The 15,700-nt window shown below is 34.5% G+C and overlaps 1 protein-coding gene across 1 annotated transcript; it reads right to left on the bottom strand.

The window, feature by feature from the left end:
- Positions 1-1,847: 1,847 nt before the first annotated feature.
- Positions 1,848-4,892, bottom strand: dmrt2a (doublesex and mab-3 related transcription factor 2a). Its single transcript, XM_063018019.1, has 3 exons — positions 4,575-4,892; positions 3,334-3,436; positions 1,848-2,935 (listed from the first exon to the last, which is right to left on the bottom strand). Exons 1-3 carry the CDS (start codon positions 4,890-4,892, stop codon positions 1,848-1,850), a joined length of 1,509 nt encoding a protein of 502 aa, XP_062874089.1.
- Between the last annotated feature and the right edge of the window lie 10,808 nt (positions 4,893-15,700).

Raw genomic sequence — 15,700 nt, forward strand, 5'->3', positions numbered from 1 at the left:
GCTAATGTGCTAAATTCGACACTTTGGGAATGAAGCTCATCTGTCTTGATGGCATCAGCAGATCTCTATCTGTAGCGGTTAGCATCTCCAAACACTTCGCTTCTACAAGCTCATGTATCTTTGCTAGCCTCGAACTATTTGCACCACAAATAGACTAATATCTCTGTACAAATTTGGGTTCAGGCTATTTAAGGGAACTGTTTACAGTAAATATATTAAAATGTGAGAGCAAAACAAGAAAGAAGTTTTACACAGAATTGTCTTCCATGAACAAGATGAACTGCCAAGGGGTATTGATCCCCCTAGTGCAGCCATTATTATGTCTGCAAAGACTTATCAGGGTTAGGGAAAAACAAACTGTCAAGCCAGCGAATAAATTTAACACTTGGAGTGTTCTTTCCATGTCTGCTTTTATATATTTTTATCTACACCATGCATCAGGCTTATCTCTAACCTGATGACACATATTATGCTTATGTTTATACCTACTTAATGTAGCGTGCCATGTCCTCGTTTAAAAATTTCCCATGAGAAAGTACAAAAAGAAAAGCTAATTTAATTCACAATTTGATATACTGCTTAAGCCTAGAAAATTCAAATGCAGACCTAAAAAAAATTAAACAATTTCCATGTAAATCAATATTTTTTATCTTTTCGAACTACTCTGACACATGTGCTTTAAACCAACTGAACGCTCAAAGGGTTTCAGTAGAAAAAAATCTGAATTGTAAAACAGACAATTTATGGACGTCTTAAGTTTCAGTAAAAAGACGAGAAGATGGCATCTGTGATACAAATTCACATAATTTATGTCTAGAGCAGGTGTTCCAAGTCTGCAGCTTAAGTATTGTAAATAACTGTACAATACTGTCTCCTCATGCGCAGATAAATGGCCACATATTTAAACACTCACATATTTCAGCTTCATTTAAATATGAGGATATAGGTGAAGTTTTATGCTACATTTGAGCTTTATAAAAAAAAAAAATCCTTTTTTGTTGTTCTTTTTATTGCCTTTTTAACTTTACTTAACTTTAGGGATATTTTGATCTCATCCACTGACATATTTAAGATTATTTAATAAAAATTAAAAGCAGATTCTCCTAAAGATCATCATTAAAATGTTTTGTGATGTTTACACAACTTGCTTACAGTGAGCCTGGTTACTAAAAGGATGTATTAGAATATTAGAGAATTTGAATAGGATGGGCATTATTCGAAACTAGAATTAAAATCGGATAATAACAAATAGAATTTGGATATTCCTACTCTAATATAGGTGTTATTTAATATAATTTAATTAATAGGAATTATTTTAATATAAATAAATAAATAAATAAATAAATAGAAATGTAAGGTAAAATATCCCATGACAAGTAACCAAATAAAAGTGCAGATTAAGATATGGACATAAATAGTTATTATGTTACTAAATACTAAAAATAAAATGCCTAAATTAAATGGCAAATAAATGGAATTGTGGTTGTATTCTATTAGTAATAAAATAGGACCTCATGATAAAAAAAATCTGAATATATTACAAGAACAAATTGGTTTATGATTTTTAATTCCATTTTATTGAAAGATTTTAGGTAAAAATGATCAATGCATTTAAATACTCTACACATGCTATTGTTACATACTATATTATGTACATAGTTATTTACAAAATCATCAGATAAGTTGAAAAGACTATGTAGTATGAAAGCATGAGTGCCATAATCACTCATTAACACATACAAACGCAACCAGCAATGTCAAAATCTATTGCCAAAATGGATAATAATAAATATACAGCATATTAAAACATAAGTCCAAGAGGTACATTTGGTTTATTACAGGCAACCTTACTGTAATGCTCGATTTACTGGCAACGAGGGTCGTTTTAAAATGGCTTCTACAGAAAATGACAAAGGCTCACTCGAAGAAACCTTTGTGCCAGCTGGCTTAACAATGAAGTCTTTTACTGCTCTCTCCGAGCTTTTAATGCAAGCTGTGTCCTTCGCTGTAATGTCCCTGTACTTTCTAGCAGCCTCCTCTAGTAATTCTTTAGAGTATGGGCTTCTCAACTCAGTGCCCTTTTCATTCAGTGTCTGCTGGATCAGTGAGTGGAAAGAGTTCAGTTTCATGGACAGTGTCTGCTTGGCACTATCTTTGCTGATCTTGTTCAATAAATGCTCGTGGGCTCCTGGAGGGAGTGGGCCACTGGCAAATGATGGCCCGAAAAGTTTCTTAGGAGGAGAGAAGGCTGAGCGGTCCCTGATGTTCTGTCCTGTCTGGGACTCTCCAGGCTGAACTTCACTCAGTTCCAAAGCCACCCGGGACCCCTCGAGTCTAGAGGCCGCAGAAGATGCAGATTCCTGCTCAGGTGATTGGCTTTCACTTGAGGGCATCATCTTGGGGTCCCAGACAGCACCAGGCTTGAGGTTCTGGACTGCTGTGGCATTAAGAAGGCATTGCTGGTAAAGTAGTGCATCACCCAGGTTGCTGCTGCTCCTCGGCCACATGACAAAACGAGGTGAGAGAGGGTATTGGCGATATGTAGTGGCCACGCTCACATTAGAGGATATAAGTTCAACATTGGCTGCCCCATTAGCAGCTCCATAGCCCAGAGGAAGGTCCAGACACCCTGGCAGAAAGCCACACAACTCCTTGGAGGGTGCTTCGTTTGCAGCGTTGGGAGCAGACGACGAGGAGAAGGCCGTCTTATAAGAGTTGTACTCTGCAGCATGAACCACATTTCCTGGCAAGAACAGAGAGGCAGAGGCCGACTGGTTGGACTCAATGAGTTCTCGTTCCTTGTATTCCCGCTCTAGCATGATGGTCTCCAGCTCTTTGTCAGCAAAGGCACGTCTCTTCCTCATGCGGTCACTAAGTGGTGGTGGTAGAGCTGGACTCACACCCATGAAAGGGTCTGACTGGGAAGGGCGGTAACCTGAAAAAAAGAAAAAACTTGTTTAGATTGTGAGATCTACTTATAAATTGTCATACATAGATATTTAAATTTCTGTATCAATTGTACACTATAGTAATTTTTTTACATACAGTATTTGAACACTAAATCTGATACACTGCATGCAGCACATTTCATAAAATTCCTCTAAATAAACAATCCTTACTGCATTAAAATCTCCAATATGAAGCAAGAGAATTGTAAGAAAAGTTCAGAAATCCAAGAAAAGCTGAGGAATAAAGAAAAGCATTTTATTAGCTTGTCAAGAGACAGAAAAGAGGGATCAAAGGGATGAAAAAGGATTAATACACAAAGAGTGCACAATATAGTCATTCCATGCCTGAAATTCTGCATGTTGTTTTTTTCTCTGCATAACTTACCTTCTAAAATACTTTTTGCCAGCATAGTGGATGGGCGCATGTGTCTGTGGTAAATAGCCCGTCTCTCAGGTTGTATTGGCTTCCCTGCTATGCCTTTCTTATCCTAAAATTGAAAACAATTTTATTATTAACAATTATTAATGAAAAAGGTTATGGAGGATTTTACATTGTGAAATTGTATTTAAATTAAAAATATACATTTTTTTTTATTTTAATAAGCCTATTATTTACTTGATTTAGACACACATCACTAGGAGCTGCATGTTTTTTTTCCAATATGTACACAGGTTTTCACAGTTTGTTCCAAAAGTAATAAAAATGTAAGGACATTGTGTGTTAATATGTTTAGTTAATAAAGAATTACACATTTAAATTAAACTGATTTAATAAAACATTTAACTTTTTCTCATTTAGACATTTGACAGCGTGACTTGCTTAATTTTGCTGCATGTTTTGCACAAAACCCTTTTTAAATATTAAGATGGTTTATAATGCTTGAAAAATTCAGACAACGATCATTGTTAATTTTGGTGCCTAATCCGGTGTGTGAGCTACACTACATTTTCAGTGCAACTTTTGTAATGCTTTTAATTCTAATGTTGACAATGTGTACAGTGAATGTTATGTACTTACCTAATAAACAGCATATAATTGTGTAATAAATGTTTTGCATTTGTTTCTCGTTTGCATTTTTTTTATTTAGTTGTTATTCTAGACAACTGATAGCTTAACAGTTTTACACTGGAAAAACTCAAATGTATGTAATATTTCTTATCAGGAAATCATTATAATTATAACTTGCATACTTTTACATTTTTGCTTGCATGTTTTATTTTCTAATAATTTTTTTTTGAATGTTGAGATAATAGTGTTTAAAATCTGTTGGTTTAGATTTACGAATACTGTTGATAACATGTATTAACATTTTTATTTACTTTATAAAGTTACATTTTCTGCCATTATTTTCTTCGCTATGGAATGACTTAATTATAAATTATATAATGGTAGTTTTTTTATTTAAAAAAAAAATGCACTGTTCGGGGAAAAACATAAAATGACAACTTTTACTTTTCACATATTTTAAAATGAGAGTTTAATAAATAATAAAATATATAATGATATTTTTACTGCATATTAGAGCCTTATTAAACCATGTTTAAATAGTGTAAGGTGGAAAGAAAACCATCAGCAAATAATGCATTTGACAGGTATACTGATTGCAGGCAAATGACAGGGCTTACCTCTGTGGCTTGCTGTCTCCTCAGGGCCACCTGAGCGGCCATGACCCGCTGGCGCTCCACCACTAGCAGGCAGTTGGCGCACTGGCAGTCTCTCCATCTGCAGAAGCGCTTGTGGCCTTTGAGGCACGAAACCACACCGTGGTTTCTACAGCGGGCACATTTGGGAGTTCGACTCAGCTTCTTCTGATCGCCACTACCGGGGTTAAGGACAGCTTTGTCTTCTTCTTTGCAGCCGGGGTCCTCCTCACCCCCTGTCTCTGTCTCTGTCTCCAAACTTTCCACATCGATTTCAAATTCAGGACTGGAGAGCTCCGTCATGTTGGATGAGTCCAGTGCGGACGCGTCCTCAGTCAGTGTTGGGCTCTTATATCAAACGGACTGGTTTAATCTGGAAGAAAAAGTAGCATCTGAGTTTATTTAATTCCAGCATAAATCCAGCGCTAATGCAAATACTAAACAAAGGGATCTCTCTTGATTTTTGCTTGTTTGTTTTGATTGCGTGAGTCGAGCAAACAATGTAAAAAGTTAGTTGTTTATTATTATTATTGTTATTATTATTTGAGGCGCATGTTTAAAGTGTTTAATGTCCACGTCACATTGGAGAATCACTGTATAAAAGCAGCAAATCATTGTACACAAACCTGAAGTATAAATGAGTATAAAGAGGAACAAAACATCGAAGATATTCTAACTACTTAGTAAACCATCCAGTTTTAACAAATACATAATAATTGCTGTAAACACGTGGAGGACAGCATACGTATTAAATAAACACTGTGCATTTTAATCTGTAGTTCATTCAAAACTGCGAAGTCAAATCCGGCATAAAGGCATAAATAAATCCAGCACAGTGAAGGATTATTTAAGTAATTAAGGTAATAATCTGGCATCGATTATATAAAACGGAGAATCGTCTGTTAAAATGTACATAGTAAAATGTACAGTTTCAATTAGCACTTATAGTCTTTATATGAATTGATATGCATAAAAGCAGTTTAAATTGTAATTAAAAAAAGATCACTGGCGATTTTGAGGTGGTTTACACGGTATAACTGTTTAAATGACGCACGGATGTCTAAATACATGTGTACCAATGAACACGTTAATTCTAAACTGAGTGAATTTAATTAAAGACTTTATCTGATCATCTAAGACTAGATGCTGAAACGTGTCGGTTTAAAATACTAAAATAATGAATCTGAGCATTTAGTTCATTCATAAAAATGCTGGAGTTGTTCAGAATCACTTACCTAGTCAAAAGTGCAGCAGTGATGTGAATATTTCATGTAAATATTTTCCTTATAAAGACTTGAAGATGAGATTTCGTGTTCTGTTAACGCGCAGTAGAACCAGAGCGGCTGAGTGAATGAGAGCGAGTGACCGGCCGATATTTACTACCGCCGCTGTCACAGAGCAAACAGAGCCACGCCCCTAACTGCTGGAACAGCCGCCGCGGCTTTTCTGATTGGATCTCTATTAGCCGCGTGTGCTGATTGGCTGCGACTTGACTTTCTCCCTCCATTGACTTTTTACTTGGATAAAGTTACAAACACAACAATTCCAGGAAGCTGTAGCTTAATTATCAGCGTGTTGTAAAATAGTGAGACGCACACAGTCCTCTAAAGGGTAGGAGACCAATTTCCAGTTCATTTCTTAACAACACCAGTAAATGTTACACCGTCAAATTCAGCCCTGGTTTGTTACGCTCGTTTAATAAACAAGTTTGGTCTGATAAGGTGCGATGACAGGATTCCACACTGACCTGTTTATATATTTTTGTCACGAGATATTTGTCACGAGCAGAGCGTTTTATAACCATACCAGTTTTATTCACTCAATATTGTGTAATTGTGTATTAAATATTGTGTAAATAATCGCAAAAACGAATCTCTTATGTGGTACACATTTGCAAACTGTGTATTAAAAAGTGTCATAAGCTGGTATTTCGTTAGAATGGGTTCGTTATAGCCAATGTAACCACTATTGAACTTATTCAAATGACCGTTTGAGAATGCAAAATTGGGTGATTGATTTTCATCTACATTCAGACTTGTTGTTTTCCTTCGTGTTTTTAATAGTTAAAATGTGTATTATGTTTTATAATATATATTAAAATAACCAGCAAGTCTAATTTCAACAGATATGCTTGGCTCGTGTTTATATATATAATATAACTAAATTTTAACTTTTTCTTACTCAGTAGCCTAAATAAAATTTGAATATCAGGTTGTGTAAGGCGTTGGCATGAGTAGCTACATTCAAATGATATGTGAAATAAACTTAATATTTTTACAGCCCACTGCTTTATTTTGTTTATCTTGTTTGTCTTGTTATTAAATGACAACATTAATCTTTTTGTTTGCTGCCTCATATCATTTATTGTATTGTACTATCTTATGGCCAAGCTTTGATGTAAAAATAAATTGTGAAATATTGTGGGGAAAAAATCAACTGTTTTAGGTGTTTTTCAGAAAAAATTAAAGGATCACCTTTCAACATAATAGGACATTTTACTGCTTTAAAAAACTAAAATTATGCACAAGTTTAACACGTCAATAACAAAAACAACTGCAAACTGTTTCCTATTTAATTTTACCACTCAAACAAGAATCCATGAACTTTCGCCCATATAGTTATAACATGAGGATGTTATGAAATGTAAATGTAGAAGGTTATTTAGCGATGCATGTACTCATAGATTCCACTGTCAGCCTCATTGCGTTTGATTAGTCCAAAGTGAAAGGAATAGGGCGGTATTTATATTTTTTAATTAAGATAGATCGGTTAACTCGTTATCACACTGACGTGAATTTTAGGCGGAAATAATAGCTCGGAATCAGTAAAAATAAATGAAATATCTGGACCCTAGATTACATCCAACTGCTCGGCCTTCTCTAAAGTCGAGCTTAATGTGTATTTTAACAGTGTGAAGTTAATTAAAACCATATCAGTGTAGAATTATTTTTACTTGTCAGAGAATAACAGTCCAAGAATAAATTGACTAAATAAATTGAGATTAGAGATTAACAGTCCAAGAATAAATTGATAAATTAACCAAATTGTTATTATAGTGATCAGCAAAAAAAGAAGAAAACACGATTATTATTTTTTTGAGCATTTCAGAATTTTTTTTACTGTTATAGTATTTGTTCTTAAACCATTTTAAATGCAATAATTAAATGAATCGCAACCATATTAACATTTTTAATTAACAAATTGTAATCTTATTAATTTGTTAGATTTTTTATTATTTAGGACTATCACTGTTGAAAGATTTACATTGCCTATGATATTGCCAGGGTGATTTTACATGTATGATTCTATAGTGTAGTACTATAGCACCTGAAATGGTAAAATACCACTGGTGGATCCTACAGGAGTTAGCAATACACCGCAGTTTAGTTTCTTTTTGATACGCATTAGATAAACGCGCAAATAGAATTTATGGGTTGATATGCCACTTGAGTTTACTTACTGCGCATGCGTACGTGTGGAGTCACTAACATTGTGACGAAAATACAAGGTATTCTCCTGCTCAAAAATCATTATCCATTCGTTTAGTTGATTGTTATCCAAAAGTTACCATTCTAACATTCTTGCTAGAACGATTGCACACGCTTTAAGCCTGTAATAGGGCTATGGTTCTTGATTCATAGTTAGGATCTCATTGTTACATTTTCTACCCAAATGGGGACCTTGATTTAAACGGAAGTTAGCATGTCTAATTAATCGTTGTTTATCTAATAACATAAGATGGCATGTCGTACTGGACGTGGCTATTGGTGTTTATGAGGACTATTTAGTGCTGCAGTGTGCGGTTTGGGACAGAGCCCAGTCTGTTTTAACTCTGCAGGTGCAGCTCTGCGCTTCCTGCTCATTCAGTCCATTAGTGAGACTGCGGTTAGCCGCACTAAAAACCGAGTCCATGCCACATTCATCTACTTCCAAATCAGGAGAAATGCTTTGTACTTTGTACTACGTTGCCCTTTACATGAAATAAGGGGCCGAACAGAAGGTCACATCTGACCTCTTCATTTGTGAAAATACGTTTAAAAATACAAGCGCTGTATCATTTTCTATTCTTGAATAAAACAGCTACAGATGAAATGACAGCATTCGCTAATAGACATCGTATAGAGAAAACATTAGAAATGGCCTTAAATTAGATTTTCTGTGTATACATTAACAAAATAAATTAGGACATTCAAAGTTAATAATGTATTATCTTTTATCTAGTCTTTATCTAGTTTTTCTTCAACTATTTTTCTTTTTAAATCGTAGCACATCAGCGGTTGATTAGTCGTGTATCATCTATCAAAGCAGACAATGTTAACAGATGAAAATGACAGTGTAAATATTTCTCATATACAGAGCAGGTTTTTTCATACTGTCAATTCCATGGTAAAAACAAAGTTAATCACAAAAGGCTAAAAGTTATTTCCATTTCCAGGTAACAGGTAAAAGTTTCACATTCATTAAAAAATACTTAACAGTTTGACAGTGCACTGTCACTCTTCATCCAAGAAAATAAAAGTGAGTTGTTGCCTCAGGAATGGTGTTTGTTGTTATAACTATAATTCAGAATTTAAAACTCAAAACTGAATACTTTTACACAATCCTGCTGCATGGGTGACAGGACCTGGCATGTTTGCACCAAGAATGTCAAGAACTTACTACAGACTTAATTGGTACCGTGTTTTATTATATGTTTTTGTTATATATATTATATATTATATGTATATATATATACATAACTAAATTTTCATTTTTTTCTTACTTAATAGCCTAAATAAAATGTGAATATTAGGTTGTGTAAGGCGTTGGCATGAGTAGCTACATTCAAATGATATGTGAAATAAACTTAATATTTTACAGAGCTCTGCTTTATTTTGTTTATCTTGTTTGTCTTGTTATTAAACGACAACATAAATCTTTGTTTGCTGCCTCATATAATTCATTGAATTTTTACTATCGTTTGGCCAAGCTTTGATGTAAAATTGATTGTTTTTCAGAAACAATTAAAGGATCAGCTTTCAACATAATAGGATTATAGTTTTAATGCTTAAAAAACTAAATATGCACTTTATTACAGACTGGACTGAATAATAACTCTATTATTATTTATTTATTTATTATTGCTAGTTATAACTTTTAGTTCATTTTAATTCTGTGTTTGTATGATTTGTGTAAATCGTGTATTTATTTAAAGTATCCTCCAGGCTACCCAAGAAGGATGGGTCCCTGCTGAGTCTGGTTCCTCTCAAGGTTTCTTTCTGTAATTTTAAGGGAGTTTTTCCTTGCCAATGTCGCCCTCGGCTTGCTTAACAAGGGTTTTTGTATCTGTTGGTCCTGAATTTTGTAAAGTTGCTTTGAGACAATGTCTGTTGTAAAAAGCATACATTTGACTTGACTTGACTTGACATAATCTTAACTTGAAAACTAATGTCAAGACTTCCTTTTAACTTAAATAAGTAGGTTGAAGCCAATGATTGGGACAAGTGAATAAAACTCATGTTATTGTCATCTGTATTTTAAACTTGCATTGCTACGTTGAAACAACAAGCACTGCATAGTCATATCAGCTTGAAGAAAGAAATCCAAAGCAAAACTACACATAAAGTCATGAGTAGAAGTAAGTAGTAATTCTAATTTGATTCTGCTTTAAGGCAGCTTTTGAACTTTAGTTTTTGAGTTTAAAGTGGTGATATTTTTTATAGTGTGAAACTTTAATCAGCTATTTTTACAACAAGCTTTTAGCATAATTACAGTGGGGAATCACTAATATGTATTGAGTAATTGTGTCTTTAGTTAGTATGTCATGTGTCAAAGTACCTAAATGATGATGATGATGATGATGTTAAATGCGCTAGCGCTGTCGGCCGGCCTGGCACATGATGGCTGAAGCCCTCCATGGGCTATTTCTGCCCCAACCCTTACCAGGATAAAGCTCTTGATAAGTAAAAAAGAAAGGTATTTGTTTGTTCTTTATATTGTTTTGTATAACCCAGTAATAAAAGCAAGACATTCCTTTAGGCTCGTTTTTATTTGTTGTTTTATAATTCTAATGTATAGCTTTTTTTATTCTACCAACCAACATTAGTACACGTGTCAACCAGCAGGGTGAATTTCTCTCCTAAGGTATTTTCTGAAAAGTGACTTATTTTAGATAGTATGTTATGCGTTTATGTGCTGCTATTTGGTGTCTCAGAATGCATGGCTATGTGCGTCACCAGGTTTGCAAAGACAATGGCTGCTTGATTTAACTATATTATTAGGTCAAAATAAACACTGAAAATACACACCCTGTGTTAAGTAATAAGGTTTTGTCGCATATAGCCATTCAAACATGAACATATTATGCATTCCATGTTTAATGGCATCCAAAGCATGATGGATTGGCAGAACGTGTTTTGTGATGAATGGCAACCCACTCATAGTTTATCGGTCTGGGTTTGATGCATGTATGTAAGTGTTGACTTAGAGGCGCGTATTCAAATAGCAGCACCCAAAGCTTTCTGTCGGTTAAGTCAACACGGTGTTTAATGAACTGCGACACCTGCACAGTCACCAGCAAAGTGTCCAGTGTCAAACAGCATCTGCACTGCTTATTCAAGTGCATGCGGGCACAACACAATACTGCAAAAAATAAGACTTACTTATAAGTGGGTGTCGCACACCTGGGTTCGACTCCTCGATTCGGTCATTGTCTCCTCACACTTCCTAAAACATACAGAAAGTAAACTGGACCCTTTAACATGCCTTTAGATGTGAGTAAGTAAGAGAGTTTGTCTTTAAACGTGTGGTGGTGCCAGTGGCGTAACTAGGACCTCATGGGTATATATATATATTATTCCATATTTATCAGAGTTTGCTATATATTTCCTGTTTGGCTTGCCATAATACATGCATAATACCTGCAGCCAATGGGGGGGTAGTGAGGTGGGTGGTTGAGTTCATGATGTGGAGGCCCCCCAGTGCATCTGCCCCCCCCCGTAGTTACGCCACTGGGTTGTGCTCAGTGTTTTTGAAAGTCCCTGAAAAGAATGAACCAATTAGTAAAGAAAATATTAAAACAATGAAACTTGTGACAAGGTCTTAAATTTGGTTTGTTTAGGAATGTGTGTATAAAAAATTAGTAACCTAAAGTAAAACACTGACATGAGAAAACATACCAAACTGCACAGAAGCAAGGGCTTCCAACCTGGTCACTGGAACTTTGTATCACCAATACTATAAAAATTAGTCATTAGAAATATTTGAAACATTACAAACAAAAATACGATGCATTATTATTATTATTATTAGTAGTAGTAGTAGTAGTAGTAGTAATATAAGTAAGAAAAATAATAGAAATATTAACACTAATGCTTAAATAATGCTACCTAATTATTATTAATATTATTGTTGTTATTATTATTATTATTATTATTATTATTAGTGGTAGTACAGTAGTAGTGGTAGTAGTAGTAATATGAGTAAGAAAAATAATAGAAATATTAACACTAATGCTTAAATAATGCTACCTTTCTAAATATTATTAATATTATTGTTGTTATTATTATTATTATTATTATTATTATTATTAGTGGTAGTAGTAGTAGTAATATAAGTAAGAAAAATAATAGAAATATTAACACTAATGCTTAAATAATGCTACCTTTCTAATTATTATTATTGTTGTTGTTATTATTATTATTATTAGTAGTAGTAGTAGTAGTAGTAGTAGTAGTAGTAGTAAAATATTAGTAATAAGGATATGATAATACTTATAAAAATGGTGCTATCCTAATTATTATTATTTCTTATAATAACGGCTTTGTAATGCTACCACTAGCATTAAATGTATTATTATTTTTGCTTCCATGTTACCTAACTGGACAGTGGTAGCTCAGCAGGTAAGGTACTGAACTAGTAATCTTTTGATAAAGTGTTTGCTAAATGCTGTAAATGTAAAATGTACTTGAAATTCTAAGATTTGCAGATTAAAGGTCCTGTCTGCTGTCATTTCACTATGTGCATCTTCAATAACATGCCCATATGCTACCCTGATATAAAATGTCACAGCAGTTTCATACATCCACATGGAACGTGTGCCTCATCAAATACATTTCAACTGAAGCACAGAGAGGGAGAGAGAGAGAGAGGAGAGAGAGAGAGAGAGAGAGAGAGAGAGAGAGAGAGAGAGAGAGAGAGAGAGAGAGCTAGACGTAAAATGAGAACTACACACATGCAAATAAACTTCACTTAGTGTATTAAACGTCAGGGGGCAACAAAGAGTCATTTTTCCTTATCAAACGTTTATTTTTAGTGGGTCACTACATAGCAGGTAGTGAAGGTGCTGCACAATTCCTGGGGACTTTGGTTTGAAACTCGAGGAGGTGTCCCACCTGTCTGCATTTATTTGCTTTGATTTTTTTTTTTTTAAATGTTTGGCACATTTTTATATGCTTTATGTAACATTGGAAAAAAGACTTTTAAACCTGACGTTTATATATTTTGATGTATTGTTTTGCCAAAATCAGCAAATTAATTAAAATGTGCATACGTTCGTCTCTAAATTATTAAAAAATCAACATTTGACCAAGGATTCCTAAACTTTGGGTTTCCCTCCATGCATTTTAATACAAATAGTGTGTGTGTGTGTGTGTGTGTGTGTGTGTGTGTGTGTGTGTGTGTGTGTGTGTGTGTTGAAGTCGTTAGAGTCACAAGCAAAATGTATCTAGTAAGAGCTGCCGATTCGAGATAGTTTGCATTAGTCAGCAGCATACAGCTGTGAACTGTTGGTGGCAGGTTGGCAGAAAGATCAGTGAGTGTAAACACAACAACGTACAGTGTATAGTGTAAATAATGTATTTTGTCTAATTTGCAATTTGTGTACAGTAATGCCTTCTTCACAGACTTCTTTCTTTTTTAACAGCTGGCTCAAAAATTACAACAAAGGATAAAAACAGTCACTTAACTCTTTGTGCCAACTCAGCTAAAATGTTGTGTTTTGTAAACAAGTTGTGAACAAACCAACTCATGCTACGAATATGGCAAATTCGGACAGAAGGTTGTTTACCACTAAGCTTTTGACAACACTTACTGGGTACTGAAGACCACTTCCAGTTTCTGCTATTGTTGTATAATGTACGTTTGTGAATGTGCAACTGTACATGTCTTTTACTGCAATAGTTTTTATTTTATAATGCATCTCATATTTTCAGTAGGTCTGGATGAAGTCATACTGTTGTAACACATGCAGAATGTGGTTAACATCCCTAAAGAGAAGCAAATGTTGCTTCAAACTATTAAAATATCTTAGCATTAACATCTAGATTGATTGATTGATTTGATTTTTCCAAATTCCCTAAACTATTTAATGAATTATGTATGGTTGGGTAAAATACACCAACATTCTTGCTACACTCTGTTTACAGAGCTAAAAAATTGGCTTAGTATTTTTTGTAACTATGATAGAAAGGTAAATAATACTGTGATGATAGAAATTATATCTCAAGAACTTTTTTATTACCTTTTTAATTACCTTTATTATGTATTACTAATTACATAATAATTAATAATAATTATTATTATTAAGTTCTTCAAAGGACACCATAAGTGAATGTTTGTACATAACAGATGTTTATGCAGGTTATGCTACTGACCAAGAAACAATTCAGTGGTTTGAGACCTCCATCCTGCACATTTTAATGTTTTCTGTTCTGAAAAACCATCTCCCTTTAAAAAGAAGCTATATTTTACTTTCACATCATGGAAGCTACACCTAAAACTGAATTTAATAAAATAATAATACCTTTTTATACCCTTTTACTCATAATATGTGATACAAGTAGTAAATGATTAAAGAACAAAAAAGTTTCTCCCAGTTTTTTTTTGTTTTTGTTTTTTTGCATATTTCTCACACTATATGTATACTATATGTATGTAAGTGTATGTGTGTCCATCACAGTGCAGACACACACAATCACACATACCATCACACTTAGGACAATTTTAGAAGCTCCAGTTGGCCTGACTGCATGTGTTTGGACCTGTGGGAGGAAACTGGAGCACCCAGAGGAAACACAGGGAGAACATGTGAATTCCATAGAGGACCCTGGCCACCTGGCAGAGGAATTAAACCCAGGCCCTTCTATGAGGCGACAGGGCTACCCACTGCACCTCTGTGCCATCCTGCTTTGTTATTCAGATGTTTTTGTGTTTGCATTGGAACAATACAAAAAGCTGATAACATTCCACACAGAACTCCAGAAATGAACTGGACACATTTTTTAAATTTAATTTGTACTTAAACTCATCTGTGGCAATTAAATAGTGCTAGCAATATTAAAATCACACTTTTATTCAGTTTAAATTAAAAAAAGTGACTCAGTCTTTGAGTACCATACTGATCATGGGGAAGAGAAAAAAGAGCAAAGTGTTGTTCTAGGATATGAGAACCAAAATTGTGCAAACGCCAAAGAACGTAATGTTAATGTGTCCACTACAGTTTTTTTTAGCCAGTGGCACTGTAGCTGACCTTCCTGGACATAAAGAATTGATTAAAGATTGCAATAAAAAGATTATTTAAATGGTGAATAAAGAACTTTAATCAACCCATACACAAATTAACAGGATATAACATTGTCAGCCCGCACTATCCGTTATTATCTTAATAAAATGGGATGCTATGGTAGGAGACCCAGGAAGACGCAGATGATGACAAAGAGACATAAAAATCCAGATAGGAGTTTCCAGAACCTACCTAAGGAAGTCATAATCCTGTGGAAAGACTAAACTAAAAATAGAGCACATCATTGTACCATTTGCAAAAAAATGAAATGAGGTCTTAAAAGACAAGAACATGGACCCTACGATCAAACATGGTGAAGATCCACAGTAGTTTTGGGTTTGCTTTGCTGTTGCTGGCACTGAATGCCTTGACTGTGTGCGTGGTATCATTCTTTTTAAATTTATTAATTTTCACTAACTGCTTTATCCTGGCCAGAGTCACTTGGGTGAATTCCTTGCACAGAATGCCAACAATCCATTGCAAGGCTTCAGCCACCCCCTTCCATTCCCAAGATGTAGCCAGTCATTTCTCTGTGGACCTAGGGGCGGCTGATAGCACTGCTGAGATTCAA

The sequence above is a fragment of the Trichomycterus rosablanca genome, chromosome 21, assembly GCF_030014385.1.
Source record: "Trichomycterus rosablanca isolate fTriRos1 chromosome 21, fTriRos1.hap1, whole genome shotgun sequence".
NCBI lineage: Eukaryota > Metazoa > Chordata > Actinopteri > Siluriformes > Trichomycteridae > Trichomycterus > Trichomycterus rosablanca.